Raw genomic sequence first — 19,614 nt, forward strand, 5'->3', positions numbered from 1 at the left:
ATACCTGACTTCATACATAAACCAAGGCAAGTTAAAGAAAAAATGCGAAATGTTTTTTCCCATGTTACCTTTGTCAGCCATGTTTAAAACAATCTGATCAATCTTAGTCTCTACCTATTCCATTGTTTCTTATCTATTGGCGGATAGTAAAAAGATCTGTTTAAAAGTGAAGTCATAATATTGACAAAACGGTTAAACATACATTACAACGTCATAAACATTACTTATCTCTTGTATTACGATAATACCAATAAACGGAGACCTATAGTATGATTATGGTCAAGGCCTTATTGATATGTAGGCTGTTCAAGTTACAGGATATAGCGATGTATAAATCATTCGCTTTGCTCGTACAAATAAATGGAATATGAAAAAGAACTTTGTGCTTAATCTTCAAAAAGATAAAAATAAAATTGAAAAAGAAGAGATAACCACAAGTCTTTTCAATATTACTGAGCAATACATTGTTATTTCATACTTTATTTTTCCTATGCTATGCTACAAAATCTTCGCTATCCGCTCATACGATTTAAAATACACACTAAGGTACAAACATAATGTTTTTAGAATTCGTTTCCCTTCGTGATCGTCAGCTAGCTTTACCACGCAAAAATGTCTGCTCGGGATGTTTACACGCTGCCGCTTATAGTTCCCCGCTATCCGCCTACACCTTACTCCACACACCCTACGACACTTATCTCCTAAATACAATATCGCTTACTATACTCGCTACCGCGAGATGTGATGCAGTTTTTTTAAACGCGCCGTCTTGAAAAAGAAATAAGCTTGTGATAGTGTTTTTTTCAACAATGAAGACTCCGTGCGTTTTACCTGGATGTTCTTATATTGTGAGTAAGGTGGCATTTACTTTTTGTTTTGTATTTGAGCTTAAAATAAGTAGGTATACTTATTAATATCTGTAGATTTGTTTTTTAAATGTAGAGTTGCAGTGTGATTTTGAGCTAAGTTCAAAAATATAATATTAGAGGCAAGATGTTATTGTGTTTAATATTTTCTTTATCTCTTACACGATATTTGGTGTTTGCGGATTTTATCTTTTTTTACAATCTGTTTATTTTTATCAAAACAGCACCTGCTGTCTTTTAATTCATATTATTGAATTCGTTTTGTTAGTATCCATTTCAACAAATAAACACTATAATATATTATGTTGGTTATATTTAAAATTTGATGAAAATATCAAGTGTTTTGTATACGTCCATAAAATAAAAAATACATACTGCTAGAATAATAAGTAAATATTTAGTCAATTGGGAAACATCTGTGAAAATAAACTACGTTGATAAATATATAACACAATATAAATGTTGAGTGACTTTGGTTAAAACCTTAAAACGGTTTCAAACCGCATCCTCATCACCGGCCATCTATATCTATTTTTAAAGTACAAGAACATGTACGGTATATTATATGCGTTTATAAGAAAGTCAAGAGATGTCTTAATTATTGTCCACGTGATATGAATGTTTGGGGTTTCCCCGCGTTACAAAGATTGTAATATTGTTTTTCTTTTTGTGGAAATCTTTAAGTAGTCATAGGTAAGCAGTTCGCTATGGTACTTAATTCTTCTCTATCAAAAATCACAACCCAACCCCCTCCCCAATTTAATTAATTCAAGAAAACATTTTCTATTAATAAAATATTGACATTTAATTGAGACACTACATTAAATAAGATTTCTTTTTTGTTAACGCTTTTTTTTTAAATATATTTATTGAAACATGTCTTATACATAATAAAACCACACAAAATATATTAATAATCTGAGTAGAGGTAAAGAAAGTTACACTCCATAAGGTATCTCATATCAAGATGTAAACAGCATCTTAAACGAAGAGTTTTTATCAAGGAGGATTTAGCCATCTCAGTTTCGTACAAGTGATAGTCTTATCTTATCATTTTGACCTATTTTTGATTATAATTAAGTTTTTACTCTCCTTCAAACAATATTCATAAAAGTGTTATTTTGAATTACAATTTTGAGTACAAAGAATTGTAGAGAGATTTGATCTTTAATTTGACTGCACTGATAGTTGAGGTCCCCATGCCAAACTATTTTGTGTGGTCCACAAATGCTTCTCCTGAGCTAAGTCTGTACCCCAGGACACAAAAAAAAAATTAGACTTAATGGGAATCGAGTTTTGCAATTTAAATTGATCTTCTTTTTAAAGACGTCATGCGTAAGTAGTTATCCACAGTGTACTTTTTGTATAGTTACGTTGTTTATTTCTACAAATATAAAAATACCCGAGACAATGTAAAAATTCACAATTCTACATTGTCTCGGGTCTGGGTGTTTGTGGTACCTTCGTTGTTTCTGAATTCCATACCACAAGTGCTTTAGCAACTTACTTTGGGTTCAGAACAATGTATGTGATGTTGTCCGCATTTATTATTTCTAAAGAAATCTCTACCAGCAGACCCGCGGTAGGAGAAGAACATAATAAGGTGGTTAATGAAAAAAAAAACAGTGATTAATCGTCCAAAGCCAGTGACCCGACCTTAGTTTAACAGAACGATACTTAATCACTTTGTTTATCAGCATCACTCAACACCGACTCATCATTGTAATCGTTATTAATAACAATATTAATTAAAACTTCATTAAAAAGACAATTAGTTATCTAACAACTGCCCATTGACCTAAATTCTAATAGTACATGATATATGGCATAAAATTCGTTGGAGTGATTGTCACTCTATCTTTGTATTGTTTTGCTTCTATTTTTTTAATGGATCTGTGTGAATTGCAAGGAGAAATGTTTCGCAGAAAATCTATGTGCAATCAATTAATAAAAAAAAAGTTAAATTTGCCTCACTTCCCGTTTAAAATTTTTTCGTTAAGTCTCCCAAATATAACATCTTTTAATTAAAACTGGGACGAAATTAGTTAAAAGTCCATTGTTCGAGCTCTCCTTTCTTAGGAATTAAAGAATTAAATTAAAAACGATTTAAAAGAAGAAATGTCAACTAATTAAAATCTTTCACTCATCGACTTTACGGAACAATTAAAACAGAAGGTTGACTTTGTTCTAGATCTTGAGAAGACTTTTTAACACAAAACTTGTGTTTCATTGTTCTTGATATTTCATGTGACTTGTCAATTTGTCATCTATATTTAATCAGTGCTAACACCATCTCTGTGTCAAACCAAGCAAAACGTGTCGCGAGTTCAATCCCCGTGCAAAACAAATTTCTGTTCAGAAATCCACGAATGCATGTTCTAAGTTTGAGCGTATTTTTGACAAGTGACTAAAGTTTGATTGGAAGCAGTTAATTACTAGACAACAGATAAATCTACTCACATTTGAAATACATCTTAAACTCAGAAAAAAGCTAACTACGTTTAATAACGAGGTCGAGTGGCGTACGCACCGGTTTCAAGGTGTCGCTAGCTCTGAGGTCCCGGGTTCGATCCCCGGTCGGGTCAATGTAAAAATTCACTTTTTCTACATTGTCTCGGGTCTGGGTGTTTGTGGTACCTTCGTTGTATCTGAATTCCATAATACAAGTGCTTTAGCAACTTACTTTGGGTTCAGAAAAATGTATGTGATGTTGTCCGCATATAATATAAAATAATATAATAATATCAAAACAGTTACTCATTTTTCTCAAAAAATCTGCAAAATGCACAGCCTACTTACCGAACTCTGGCAAATACCATACATTTAAGGTAACCTACCGTATTCTCAAGACGTGTCTAAGAAGTTAACCTACATACAGGCGTTAATTAGCCCGGCACTAACGCCCTATCTGATAAACTTAGGTGTGTAGACTTCGCGATCGTACGCTATCTACCGATGAAGCCTGATAAGAAATGGTACTAAGGAGAAACGGTGTATCTGTTATGGTATGGGTGGGGAAAGGGCATTGAACTGTATAGAATTAAATCAATGTTACGTAGAATTTTATAGAGAAGCGACATAAATTTTATGTTATTTGAAGTCAATCATATTATTTTTCAATGAGAGTAGGAGTTTGTCTAACAAATAAAATTAGTCCACCAGGTATATTTTTACGAGGATGAAACGCATCGAATATTGTATATCGAAATTATATAATATCAAATTTGAAATCCATCACTAAATGTATAGAAATGGCGGCTAATAATGTCACTTGTCAGTAAAAAGTGTTTAACTAAACGTCTCTCGCACCAAGGAGTTCTATCCTTATGTCGTGTCGCACCGAGGAAGGAATCCCTGTATCACGCACAAAACACCCAGACTCAGAACAAACATACATGGATCACTCAAATACTTGTCCAACGGGGGATCGAACCCGCTACACGTCACGCACACTGGGTTTATCGTACCTATTAACAATCGGTTATCAGTACAGCCTAAATGAAATAATTGAGCAAAAAGAAACTACTAAAAAACTTACATTGCTGTAAGCAACAGCAAGTATACTCAAGGCATTACAAATCATTATAAAGACTCGAATTACCAAAATTACCCAATCAAGATCATATAGCATTCGAACAACTAATTAATTATCACCAAGGGCATTAATTATATTATCGTATTGTCAATTGCAGGTTCTTATAATTACATTGGTGTAATTAGATCTGTTGATGAAATACAATTATTGGTGATTTTGATAAGCGTATGGTTACCGAATTTAAGTACTACTCAATTTTGAGTTGCTATATTATTATAGCCTGAACTTTCAACTGTCTAACTAACACGTTTCTTGGAATACAGCCAGGGCCCCGATTCTGCTATTTACAATGGCCGATGAATGAATGGCAATCAGATTAAATTTGAAATAAGTCCTACTCTCTTTAGCATTATGCCAACACAATAATTGACAAAAAAAGAATCATTAAAATTCATTCATAATTGGCGGAGAAATCGAGTAACATACATACAAAAAAAAACATACGGGTCGAATTGAGAACCTCCTCCTTTTTGAAGTCGGTTAAAAATTCATTGCATTGACCTTAAGTTTACCGTCCTATACTGAATTTTTAATTATTGTTTAAGAAAAATGCTTAAAAGAATATGAAAAGTGTCATTTTAAGGCAATTTTCATACATTCGTTGGCCATTGTTAATAGCAGAATTAGGGTCCTGGTGACGGACAGACGGTTTGGACGGTTTGACCTTTAGAGTACGGAACACTTATTATTGACCGCGCTTAACTCAGACAGGGATGAACAAAATAAAAAAAATACTGTTGTGTTGTATGTTCCATTTACTATAGAAAGGCTACAGAACATTATTTTATGATCTAAGTATAGTATAGTAAGCTATTGCCCGTAGGTGCCGAAAGAACCAATCGGGACAAAACTATCCTACTTGTTAATCCTGGTTTAAACTATGTGTACCAAGTTTCGTCTAAATCCGTTCAGTGGCTGTTGCGTGAAAGAGGAAAATATATACATACAAACTTTTTCGTTTATAATATTAATAGGAAGTAAAATCGTAATATATAATCGGTGCACCGATTCTAGGTTGAAATTGGCTCAAGTTTAAAGGTCAATCGGTAAATTTTAAACCAAAACAATGTCATAATTCTGTTTGAGAACAAAACTGCATGCAAAAGCTATTATAGATACAGTGTAGTACATTTATCAGAAAAACCTAACCTCAAAGGTCTCAAATAATTATCAACAAGCCGTGATTTATACGTTATTTCATTGAATGAGTAGAGACCTTTAACTTATAGTAAATTATAAATGGTAATTACCCTTTAAACTTATCTCACATCTTAATTAATGATTTTTAGGAATTGTGATCGTAAAATGTAGACCACACAAACGTAATGGTTCAGTAATCAATGTTCGTGTGATGATCATTTATCTATACTATGTTACAAACATAGTATCCATGGATAAAATAGGAATATAATTATGTTATAGTAGTGCTATATAACTGATAAAGATACTTATAGACATTTTTAATGCATAGATACAAATCCAAGATAAAAAATAAACAGACAAAAAAAAATGTCTTGGTTGGGAATCGAACTCTCGACTTCCGTTACAGCAGTCAGGACCTACAACCGCTAGACCATCAGGCCAGTAGAGGACGGCAGGAACTCAGTTATAAAACCTAATCTTATCGCTGATAAGAATGGGTTAATTCCAATAGGTTTTCAAGAAGGAAATTCTAAATACCAGTATTTATTACTGCATTTAGATAAATCAATACATACTTGGCCGGGAAATCCGGGCTTCAAGATTTATATTCAAGCGATAAGTAACGAAAAAAAACCGATAGTTAAGTTGAATGTAAACAACTGCACAAGTTGATTGATCACAGGCTAAGCTACGGTCGGTCCCTGAATGGGTGACCATCTATGTAATAACGAGTTCCTCCATGTTTCGGAAGGCACGTTACTAGTATATTGTTGGTGTGGCTATTATTTACACATCTTTGACAGTAGTTACGGGTAGAAGATAGGAAGTCTGACAACCAGTCTGATTAAGGTGTATCATGTGGCTTAGGCAACTAGGTTGAGAAGGTTAGAATGTAAGCCGACCTCAACATAGTTGGGAAAAGGATACGATGGATATACACGCAAGCATATACTAATTATTTCTAAATAAGGATACTATGACAACATTGACTATCGTGGGATGGGAACTACTCAATATATTGCAAACATTGTTTAACGTAATTTTGCTTGCTTCGATATGTTTATAATTATTATCATGGTAAAGACAAAACTTGACTTATACACCTCCAGTGTATAATTATTTTCCCTATTTTTAATTCTAATTATTTTTTGTTTGTATAATTTAATATAATTTACAAATAAACACACACTAACAACTTCTTTGTACGTCGTAATAACAAAAAAAAAAACTTTTTCGTGTGTCTTTTATTTCCTTTTAAATACTGGGCACGTGCCATATAAAGAGAGCACTAAAATAATCCTTAGTGTATTGACATAAGGTGTAGAATCAAAACTTGTTTCGATCAAAAGAAACAGAGTACTTACTAAAATGACCCTTACTGTATTGAAATAACGGGTGGTATTATAATATCGAAGTCCACCAGTAAATTCGAATACTGGACACGCTGATAAAACTAAAACCACCCTTATAACAACGACATAAGGTTTAATATCTCAAACATCAACTCATGCGTGTCAAAGATTAACATCAATAAAAAAGGAGTTTCTAGTAATTCGCAAACGGCTTACACGTCTTCCTGTTTCCTCGAATGGCGACTGTTCTCACAATTATTAAGGTTAATGACCAAAATATGACGTTTCAATTAACTTGCCGACCGAGTGAGTTAGGCCGGCTGCACGCTCAACTGACTTTAGTGGGGCAATTTATATGAAACATACGACTTTTGTTGCGATATAAATGTTCGCTCTTTTTGTTTATTTCTTGTCGACGATAATGGCCAACGATTAACTGGGATACAGTTTAAAATAGTTTGTATTTGAAATAATTATTGAAAATGCGTTTAATTTTAATTAAAAAAGTTTACAACAAAAATATTACAAAAAAAGTTAACATAGTCATGGAACTAAAACTAAAAGTATCCTGCCATTTTTATTTTTCATCTTTTTCGTAGTTTATTTTTATTTTTTTAGTTTACTTGCGGTTGCGTTTTGACAAAAATGATCCTAAAATACATATAAAACAATTTCATTAATTTGAAAGTGTGTAAAAAACCTTTCTTTTAAGCGAAATACATACTAAAAACTGAGTGATCCGAGCCGCAGTTCATGACAAAGGTTTCTCTATACGTGTGCTATCAATTACGTGACGTTTGCTCTTTTTTTGTTCGCCATTTCATTGTGTTTTTACAAATCATGGTGGGTCGATTTTATTGTGTAATTGTGTCAGTTTGTGCTAATATTTTGAGGTATACAGACTGTTTGGTGAATATTACTTGGAAAATTAAGTTGTAAAAGTGGTAAAAACCTTTGTTCGTGTTTGGAAATGTTAAAGGTGTGTTATTGTTTTGTTATAAGCAATCTTTTGTTAGTTTGGTGTCATATTCTAATTTCAAAACGTTGTGAGAATACCAGTACTTGCGGGAATTTAAAATAAATAATTAAGTATTGGTATACTTATTAGAAACCTCCCTACTTATGTATAACAACGCGATGCAACACCTCAATCAAACCGCTAAACCGGTTTTGTGGGAGATTGTTTTACTAAAATATTGCATCTCTTTTTTTATAATAGGTTATAAAATAAAAAAAAAAGGGTGTGTTAAAATTGGTCAGTGGCCTAATTGAGGTTTAATACTCTGACACCGGGATGAATCAATTATGCGAATAGTTTATTTATTTATTATGATGTGCCCAATGAGACAATGTTGGCATACAAATGGGAAGAATATCATAAAATTTGTAACACAGGTTATTATGTAAACATTGACTATCGTGGGATGGGAACAACTCAACAATTTACAAACATTGTTAAGCGTAATTTCGCTTACAGATTTGTTATGTTTATCATTTTAATAATTAACGAAGATACATAACTTTCGTTAATTGACATTTTTAAAAGTGGAAGAGGCTTTTCAATTTTAATGATTACTATTACATCTTTGATTTATTTTCTGTTAGAAAGTGCGTGATGCTTACAATTATTATAATGATACAAAATCTTTATCAAAATGTCCTTAAAGTATGACATATGAAAATGTAAATCTTAATGCAATTTGTTTTGCAATCGATTACGTTATAACAGCTGACAATAATTATCTACCCGTTCAAAACATATTCCAGATAAAAATACAATTTCAAACAAAAATCGCACTTAATGAAATTAGAGTTGTACTGATAAATCTCGAAAATCGCTTAGCAAGTAATCGTCGCCACATTAATCATATTTTTTTACAAGTACGTTGCTTTAGTCACGGTCGCACTGAGTTTATCAAAATATTTCTTTATCTGAAACGATATTGCTTTGATAAATTGAAAATACATTAGCTAAAATACGATTTAGTCGATTTTATCGAGTAGTCGAATAAATTGTATTGGTATTAGTAATGTATTGATACATAAACCATTTATTATTTTGTTACTGGGAGTATTCATTTATTCTTTTGTCTTAAATGATTTCTGAAAAATACTGTTTCTACCAGCTATTTATTTTTAGTCTGTTTTCGAAATAAAAGTAAAAAGAATTGCACAAAAAAAACACAATAATCATCTGAGTATTTATTTTTACACTAAATCTTACTTACAGAGATAGAACAGATCTTTAAATAAAATAATATTCTTAAAAACTAATCAAAATCTTAATAAATAGAAAAGAGTATTTACACGATTCCAATTACAAAGCACTCGACATTTTTATCTCGATAACACACGGTAACTCGATATTCGTCATTCATACATTGGTCGAAACTTATCGTGATAAGGACTGGCAGGATAGACTGCCTAACACTCTGGCCTCAGGATTTCTTAAGACTCTGTGGCAAGGGGACGTCTTGTTCTTATAGTTTTTTGACTTCACACAATTCGACCTCTTTCGTGAACGATGGTAAATATTCCTTTTATTTTGTTTATGAATGTGGAACAGTGAGTGATTGCGGTTTGTCGATAACGATTATATAAAATAATGTCATTGTGATTTCGTGGCGTTTAATTTGTTTTTTAATTCCCTTTGGTTTTAAAGTAATGTACCATTTTTTTTTCACGTTGACTTCTGTAACTTTTTAAAATGTTCTAATATTGTTCTGATGTTTTGAGGATGTTTTAAAAACCTTGTTTTAACATTCTACTCGGTTTTAATCCGTTTATCAGTGATAGTGATTAGAGATTTAATATACCTAGTCACTTAGTTGTAATAAAAGACTTGTGTAACTTTGGCCTTGTATTTAAAATGAAAAATTGTACACAAAATTTACACTTTATCTTGATACTTGTAGGCCAATGTCGCCAATTACTTCTATATGATGTTTTGTAAACAAGTTCCCTTATATTAAATATGGCGTTTGTTAAATATGGTGACTGAAGTTATATACTTTCTTCGAATGCTGGCTTACCACAAATCATGTTTTATCAATTTGCCGCAATAGAGTAACAGACAAACACAGATTTTTACTTCAAAATACTTGCATAATATATAACAGACACAAATACCTATAAAAACTGGATAAATTAATCTTCTTTTGCAATTGATATTTAGCAATATTCATAAGCTACTTTGAGTTATAACATAACAATTTAATAAATACACATAAACTGTTCTACGCAAATATAGTTAGGCAATAAACAAAAACCGATCCACTTAGCTTCGTCAATTGAAAACAATAAGTCAATAACAACAGTCTAATCAGAAACTATTAGCATGATTGATTAGTGTATGTTTAGTTAATAAGATCGATAATAAAAGGTAATAGCTAGACAGATGATTTATTTTCTTTGCTGATTTTACAAATAATGAACATAAAAATCGAAGTCAAGCAACGCTTTTGCGGTAAAAAAAATTTGGCTGGCCAATTTTTCATGCAAATATGGGTTTGTTGTGCCAATTTTGTATGGAACCTTTGCATTAAGTTTGACCACAGCCAAGGCCAATTTTAATTTACTTGCTTCTCGATAAAGCCATTAAATCTCTTTTTAATTAAATGAGCCATCTTAAATTAATTCAGTAGTTAGCACTCAACAGCTTTTAATGATTTGCGCCAAATTTTAGCAAATCAAATTATAATATCGTAATAATTTCATCGGACTGTTTTTTTTTCTGTTTCTCTTATGAGATGTTTTACTAAAATATCCAGTACGTATTACGGTATCTATAAACCGTCCAAATATAATATCATATAAACCGCTCACAGATCAAAGACAAACTTATTGTTATGTATTGTATAATAAGAAATAATATTTCGATTTATATTCATATTTTTTTTTTTATAACGGCCGCTTCAATAATGAGGAAAATACCTTGTGAATTATTGCACCTTTTAGATTTAAGGTCATGTTTTCGCGGCATATTTTCCGCTTACTGGCAGCCGCATTTTGAAGGATACTTTTTGTGTTGACTGCTCTTTAATTTTAATGTAGTTTTGCACTCAAAGCAAGACGGTTAAAGCAAGACGGTTTTGTTTAAGCGAGATGCAATACAATATGGAGATAGTAGATACTTCATCTCACTTTTGAAAGTGGCAATAATATGCGCCCATGCTTCACCAAGTATGACTGCACTTTAAGTACCTATACAATGCAGACATTTGTTTCAATTTAATCAATATCAAAAAATTGACCGTCAAGAATCACTATAAGTTAGCCTTTTAAATACACATGGACAGTTTACCTTAGACATTATTTTTAATGTTACCAAAAATTGCAATTGTTATCGACATGGGAGGATGAGCCTACTCCTTGATATGAATGCTTCAAGTACGAACACTAATTTTTGCAATAGTTTTATTGTATACTAGCTGTTGCCCGCGACTTCGTTCCCGTGGGTAGAAGATATATGTTATGATTTATACCTGCCCTGTTTTTTCACATTTGCCATTGTACCTCATATTAGTCGCTCATATTAGCTTCGCTCATATTAGTCGCAGCGTAATGGTTTATAGCCTAAAGCCTTCCTCGAAGAATGGTCTATTCAACACAAAAAGAATTTTTCAATTTGGACCACTAGTACCTGAGATTAGCGCGTTCAAACAAACAAACAAACTCTTCAGCTTTATATATTAGTATAGATTTCGATTGACAGTACCTTGGAAAGGTGACAAATGTTCACAAAAATCCTTGCATTTCCGAAGTACCTGCCAATGTTGTGGGTGAGTAACCGCGGCTGTAGGAAAACAATAGCACTTTCATTATTTTCCTGTACGTGATAACAATTTCTGATTGCACATAATTTCTCGAACTTAAAGTCATAAACTTTTATGGATAATTGGAAATGGAAGTAGGCCTCTATCTTATGCAAAAGATGCCGCGTCAATTAATACAATAATACATATTATAGCTACGATCACAGTGACCTTGCGGTTCTATGCATTGATTTGTATGCAGGTTCGATGTCAACGCTGGCAAAGTATCCAAATGACTGTTAATAGTTATAGGTACTTTCTTTATTAGTCTTAAATACCACTAACAAACGGTGCAGGAAATCATCGTAAAAAATCCTGGATGTGGGTGATTACCACGCTAGCTCACTTGCTGCGCTTTTCCCTATAGAGGCCTGTACCAATATTAGCACGTAGGTATATAAGAAAAAACTGGTGTTATTTACTATTGCTTTGATCATTTTTTTTGACACACCGCTGTCTAAGCCTCCATTTGTTTACTTCGGTGTGGACTACATTTCGTCTTTAGTCACGCATTCATATTTATATACCTCAATTAGTGTTTACGGTGGTAGTTTCTTTTCTAAGATCAAATGTGTGAAGTTTATGATTAACTTTAGAATCATAATTTCTCACCAAACTCTACCTTAACATAATAGGTACAATAAATTTCGTTCCACATTATGAATCTGACCTGTCTAGAATGAAACTTAACCCTCTATTACTCAACCTGCATTATAAATTGACAAACTGTGTCAGAGATATAACAGGATAGCCTGTATCACGCGATGCATCAAAACAATTGTTACGGCGGTTGCGGTGGAATTAGGGTTAACGGCCTCATTGTGACCTATTGACAAGTTAAGGCCAGTAGTTCATAATCATATCCTCAATTGAGTCTTATATCCCACGGGATCTATTAATGTCGGACATACACTTTTTGTACTGGACTCTATGAGTAAATGTACATAGAGTTTGGCAAACATGTTTGATTCAAACACATATTTTGATTAAAAAAAAGATTGTTAACGTGGATAGTTTGAACGGTTTTTTTTTTGTATTAAAAACACTCACACTATCTTTACAGGCAGATTCAATACGCTAAGGAAGCTAAGTTATCTAACTAAGCTAGTTTAGCATTAAAGGATTTGAAGCATATTTGATGATGTTTGTTATTTCTTGTAATTTGCATCTGTTTGAAAGACCTTCAAACGTTACTAAAAAAATATATGAATGATAAAGACATTTAAATAAATAAGATAACGATTGTTGACCCTAATAGGCCTATAGAGGACATATAAAAACTGTTTTAAAACGACGTTTATTTAAATATATTATGATAATATATGAGTAAGTACAGTGAAACACATACAAAAAATCTTAGCAAATATTTGTAAATAAACACTGATTAAATTCTACTACTTCCTAGAGTTAAAGAGTTCGTTGAAAATAACTTTTCTTTATTGATATATCACATACATACACACTCGTATTTTATGTAATCGTATGAGCGATGTATAATGGTTCAAAAGAGTTGATATTAAATTTTCCAAATCCTTCAGCAATAGTTACTAGACGCAGTTATTCCTTATCAAATAGAACATTATCTACTTATAATCCTGTAATAAAAATTCCAAGTTCTCGGATTAATGCTTCAATAACATTATTATAGATTATATTACGACATGGATTCCTAGAAATTCACGCCTTAATAAAACCATTTTATTCAAGTTTTCCTTGAATTTGATTCCATTTGGTAATATGTTTAGGATTGTTAGCAGTTCCCGTAAAAATAATATGACTTTATAGAAACTCTCCTGAAGTGTACATACTTAAAGGATACATCGGTTTATACGATCAATGAGTAAGCTGTACGAGGTCTCAATATCGAATTCCAAATCTTCCAAAAATAAAATGGGTACTAACATCTAGTAAAATTTGTGGTCAGTTATTTTTGAGAAGTTTTCGCACTCTTTGGCCTTGGAAAATTCGCCTGTCAGTTGACACATCTCGTCAATTTTAGACGTAAAATCATTAAAACATTTCACAAACATTAAAATCTTTGTGCATGTGACTTGAATGTTTTTTAAAGCCTCTAGACACAAGAAATAATTTACTAAGGTGGGTAAAAAAAACAACAAGTGTAAATAAAACACTCGTGCTGCGTAACCTTGCAAAATGTGTCAAAGAAGTCTGATAGTTGCTTCTCTGTTCCTTATAAAAAAAACTTACTTCGGTAAGATTTAAATGGAGAAGAATCTTTAAAAAAATTAGCACCTTATAAAAATAGTCTTTGTAGTCTTTTAGATTTTTGTTTATCATTAATTCATGAATAAAAATAATCCTAAAATACTGAACAAAATTGCATGCATTCGCGGAAACACTTGGCATAAGTAATTATAGTCTACTATCAAGATCGTTATCAGTGAAGTGAAATTGTTATGAGTTTGTATTCATGTGATAATGGTATTGGATAGGTGTTTGTGTTGTGTTCATGATTTATTATTATCGAAATAACTGGCTTATTATAAATCTGGACTGAAATAGTTTATTTTTGGGTGAAGGGAAATTTCTTATACTACTAAGTATAATGGTAAAACAGTTCAACTATTAAACCGACGTTAATGAAATTAGGTATGAAGATAGTTCGAACTCATAGTAAGGGTAAATAGAGCAAATAGGTTTTCTCACATTATCGGACTGCTATGCTATCACGAGAGTATGTACTTTTAAGACGTTTTTCAACTCACTTTTGGTGGCAAAACTAAGAAAGCAAAATATGTAAAAAAAAAATTGATACAAAAATATAGTACCTACATCTACATACTACTACTACATAAAACCAAAAAATCTAAAAATGTATGCTGACAGGATTTTTTCATTACAGTCATAAGTAATTGAGGAAGTACTGCATTACGACTTTCAAGAACGACCTTGTAGGTATAAGCCTGTGATTCAACAATAGGCTAGGTGCAATAAAAAGTTATCTACTGATAACATAAACTTGTATCGCTTACTGAGGTTAAGCTATTAAAGCGTGACTGTGAGTCAGAGAAACTCACTGTAGTAAGCTGTAGGATTCCATGATGCTATGATTTACGAGGTATAGGGAAACGTGTTGACATAGGCTACATATAATGTTGTTTTAACAACAAAAAAACAAACACACTTAAAATAAAAACTACGTACTGAGCCACACTTGATGAAATGTATAAGGGACCAAATTACAGAATCAACAAAATCGGTACATCCAGTCGCAAGATCTAAGGTTACAAACATAAAATAAAGAATACAGCCGATTTGAAAGTCTACTTCTCCTTTTGAAGTCGGATGTAAATAAAGTTGTTTAGAGAACAATAAAAAGAATTGTGCTTATGCACAAAATATGTGTCCTATTTTTCGGTAAATGACTTTTCCCTCTGAAAGAAGGATTGAATATTAAGTATCCCACTTGCTCACTGCAGGTTGGCAATTCCAAATAAAAAATATGATAAAACAATGTCCAACAAAAAGTACATTAAACTAAAACATGACAAAATATCTTAGACAAATGAAAAAAACTAATATAGGTTTGTTTCGTGAACAACTTCGTCCTGAGTATTGTATTAGATGTCATTATAAGCCGAACCTAAGTCGAACAAAAGACGGACTAAATTATAATCGGCGAAGTTTGTAAATGGCCATTCATTTGTGTTATCTAGAGCATAACACGCAATTAATTTAATATGATGTATCATTAGCTTAAACATGCTTATAGTGCACAAGTATATGAAATGGTATTGGAATATTTCTAAGGCGGCCATGAAAAAACCTAAATAGGTATTCGAAAGACATGACGTATCCAGAAAAACACATGCATTTCATAAAGTTATGAGGTCACTGTGTGAAGTTACAGCAGAATTTATAAATTTACACTTCACGATAACGTGGAGAGTTATCGCTAATAGGGCTAAATTAAATCAATAAGATAACGCTATTCTTGTCCGTAGCACTGACGTCAGAATCCGTATCTTTTGCAATAAACGTTAACTAATCTATCCATTCATCTTTTTCAGACGAAACTCTTCACTTCCAAGTCAAATGAATTTGAACTCGAGGCGTTAGAAGTCCACAATGAATTCAGAGCAGAACATGGAGTACCTCCTCTAGTGCTCAGCAAGGAAATCAGTAAAGTCAGCCAGAAATGGGCTGAAGAGTTAGCGAAAAAAGATGCTATGGCATACAGCCTGAACAAGAGCTATGGAGAAAACGTCTACTGCGGTTGGTCAGCTGACCCCAACACGAAAATCAAAGCTAGAGACTGCATCGAAAAATGGTACAGTGAAATAAACAACTTCTCCTTTGGAAGAGAACCAGAAGTCCTTACTTGCGGCCATTTCACTCAAGTCGTTTGGAAATCAACCAGAGAATTAGGAGTCGGAAGTGCAAAAAGCAAAACTGGAAAACTTTACGTTGTTGCCAACTACTACCCACCTGGTAACTTCAGCAACCAATTTGTAAAGAACATTCCTCCACCAGGTGCTGGTCAGTTCAGAACAAATTCCAACAACTCTCCAAGAGAATCAAACAACAATTTATCTCCTCCGTCCCCAAACCAAAGAAACAGCAAGAATTTAAGTGAACTTGCATCAGATTTAGTAAGCCGGTTCAAATCGACGTCAATAACTAGTGAAAAATTTGATGAAGAATTTTTGAAGGCCCACAATGATTACCGTAAGCAGCACGGAGTAAAACCTTTGGAACTAAACAAGAAGCTTTGTAAATACGCCGAAGAATGGTCTAAAACGTTAGCGAAGAAAGGTCAAACAGAACACAGAGATCAAAACGATTATGGAGAAAATATATTCTCCGCTTGGTCTTCAGATCCTAACTTTACAGTATCAGGAAGAGATCCGGTAGACAAATGGTACAGCGAAGTCAACAATCATCAGTTTGGTAGAGAGCCTTCAGATTTAAAATCTGGACATTTCTCCCAAGTAATTTGGGAAGATACAAAGGAATTAGGTGTTGGTGTAGCCAAGTCCAAAGAAGGGCAAATTTACGTTGTTGCCTATTACAACCCACCTGGCAATGTTATTGGCAGTTTTGCAAGCAAAGTCAAACCTCCTATTAATTAAATTGTTTCCATTCCAAACATTTTCAGCCAAAGATACATTCCTCACGTATTTAAGTAGTATTAAGATGACATCAATATTATTTTTCTACATGATATACCTCTATTTATTGTGCTATACGTATGTTTAATTATATTTATAGTTCGTATTTTTTCCAAAGAAGTTTTATTGCTTGTGCTTGTGCAGCTACAAATGACAAACAGGCAAACTCAATTTTTCCTTATTATCATTTTTGCTATTCTGAATTATTTCGTTTCCCCGTAATAGAGCGATTTAACTAAAAACTTGTTACATTTTCTGAATTGTTAAAAACCATTCAGTAAGCTGGTGCAGTTATGTGATTAACGTCTGACTTTTTACTTGCTCATTGTTAGAGTAATAAAAATGGGTTAAATCCTTTTTTAAAGCATTAATTTTTATACGAATTCCTAAATTCAGTTGAAAAGAATGGAGTCCAAATTTTATGAATGAATATGATGTAAAAAATTTAAGAATTTAGTTTCAAATCGAACCGTTAAAATCTGTAGGCAATTTTAGGAAAAAAGCAAGAGAAAATAATATAAAACCTCGATCTCCAAACCTTTAAGGTGTTCAGTCATATGGATAGATAGTGCAAATTGCCATATTTAATTTTATCATTTCGCCGAATTTTAACATCGACTAAATGAATAAGATTTATTTCACGCAAAAGAGAAGCACATTGTTCAGAGCTCACGAACTTATCTTCAGAATTTCTCTTTCACTGCTCGCCCTTTTACCGGGTTTATGAACTTATTGTTTTCGCGAACAAAACATTGGTGTGGATCCAAAAATAAGAGCGACAGTTCTGCGCTAAATGTTAAATTACCCAGATATATCTGGCCGTGAAAAGGTTAAAACATGAAAGGTACTTCATATCGACCTTCAACTGTGCGCTTGAAGAGAACTTGCCCACAAAATAGATGTAGATAAAGCATGAATCGTTGCAAGGGTATCTACGAGCACACTTTACTACTAAAATTTGTTATAACTGGCCAAAAACAATTTTGAATCTTATTTGTTTGGTGGCAAAGTCGGTTTTGTATTGATTTTTATTTTAATAGAACCAAAGTAAGGTGCTCGATGTCTCGTTGGAATTTCGTATCATTAGTTTTGAAAAGCGTGTTTCAGAGTTGCGAACAGTCACTTAGTGGACTCGTAAATTTTAGTGGAACCTTTTTGTTAGAAGTGATATATTTATGGCTTGGTGTACCGCCTCTTGTTTAAAGTAAATGATTAACACGTTGCCTAGTTTATTGCTTTGGACAGTTGAAGGTATTTTTCGAGCTTACTTAAAGTTAGGAAGGATTTTTTGTACGTAGGAACTTAACTAACAGCGTTAGTTTATTTTATTTAAGACAAGCTGTTGCCCGCGACTTCGTCCGCGTGGTTAGAAGATATAAGTTATGATTTAACCTGCCCTATTTTTTCCACATTTTCCATTGTGTCTTCGCTCCTATTAGTCGCAGCGTGATGGTATATAGCCTAATTTTTCAATTTGAACCAGTAGTTCCCGAGATTAGCGCGTTCAAACAAACAAACAAACAAACAAACTCTTCAGCCTTATATATTAGTATAGATATAACAATTAGTTTCCTGTGATGGTCACCCAAGCTTAAGCTTCTCAATTCGTAAAGCATATCATTGTAATTAAATATAAAATCTGGTTGTTGAAAAACATGTCCATCCTTAAAATATGTTCTAAGGGCATTCTCTTTTCGCCTTTCTTCATATTTACTTGTGACATACATGTCATGTTGACAAGTGAAAAATGTGTAATGATTGCCGACATTTTTAGTAACAATGAAATTACTTGAGCGTTAAGATATAAAAGTGTGAGTAATGTCAAGAATGCGTGTTTTACGTAGTCGTCTGTGACTTTTATTGAAACTAGTGTTGCTGTGTTGGTTGGTTTCCACTCATATTGGTCTCACTGAATAATTCTGCATTTCATAGGTTGTACTGAATATTATCAAATGGTGCAAATACAGTACTGGGCAGGTATGAACCTCAAAAAATAGGTGCCTCTGTTTCACATGATTTAATTCTATTACCTTTTTAGGTAATTTCGACAAGGAGAATTAAAGATGGCGTGAACATTTTTTCTTTTCGGAAAAGTCCTGAAAATCGTCGTGCAGTATTGTTCTTACATAATCACTCATAAAGTTAACATTATAATGGTTATGGAAGGCTCCCAACTGTCTATTTTATGTTCACAACCCATATTCCGTCCTTTGCCCTTTGAGTACCGGGGCCACGGTAACCCTTTCTACTTGCCCCCTGAACTTTTCCCCAAAAACTAAAACGTCACGTACAGAACACCGTTTCACCAGTCCTGAACTTTGGTTTTCCTAAACTTTGTAAGCCTGAAATTTTTGACTACAAGTTAAATATTACAAGATTCTAACATACAAACTTACAAGCATACATATCCTTTACACACGACAGAACTTGGTAAGCAAGTGTCCTATTTCACGCCGTGCATTCAATATTGTAGTTCCAGTGGAATTGATGAGAAAAGTTTTATTACTGTTGCGTTCCACGTTGAAATGTAACTGTTTTTATATTTGTTTTGTATTATTTTTTAAGTGAATTAATATGAATGTTTTAATTGCTGCCGTTTGCCTGGTAGGATTTTTTATTGACACTTAATTTTCGTTGGTATTTGTTTATTTTAAAATGTCACATTTTTGCTGGTGGATTCTTGTGATTTTTTTATTCGCCCGAATAGGCGAT

At 32.8% G+C, this 19,614-nt stretch overlaps 1 protein-coding gene across 3 annotated transcripts; it reads left to right on the plus strand.

The window, feature by feature from the left end:
* Nucleotides 1–739: 739 nt before the first annotated feature.
* On the plus strand, nucleotides 740–17,014 carry LOC113492923 (repressed by EFG1 protein 1-like). Of its 3 annotated transcripts, none has more exons than XM_026870652.1 (2): nucleotides 740–848; nucleotides 15,802–17,014. In XM_026870652.1, exons 1-2 carry the CDS (start codon nucleotides 810–812, stop codon nucleotides 16,861–16,863), a joined length of 1,101 nt encoding a protein of 366 aa, XP_026726453.1. In that variant the 5' UTR covers nucleotides 740–809; the 3' UTR covers nucleotides 16,864–17,014. The 3 variants fall into 3 exon arrangements, with proteins under 3 accessions (XP_026726453.1, XP_026726454.1, XP_026726455.1); XM_026870653.1 differs by lacking the exon at nucleotides 740–848 and adding an exon at nucleotides 7,912–7,935; XM_026870654.1 differs by lacking the exon at nucleotides 740–848 and adding an exon at nucleotides 9,386–9,483.
* Nucleotides 17,015–19,614: the final 2,600 nt, after the last annotated feature.

The sequence above is a fragment of the Trichoplusia ni genome, chromosome 4 (assembly GCF_003590095.1).
Source record: "Trichoplusia ni isolate ovarian cell line Hi5 chromosome 4, tn1, whole genome shotgun sequence".
In the NCBI taxonomy this organism is placed as follows: domain Eukaryota; kingdom Metazoa; phylum Arthropoda; class Insecta; order Lepidoptera; family Noctuidae; genus Trichoplusia; species Trichoplusia ni.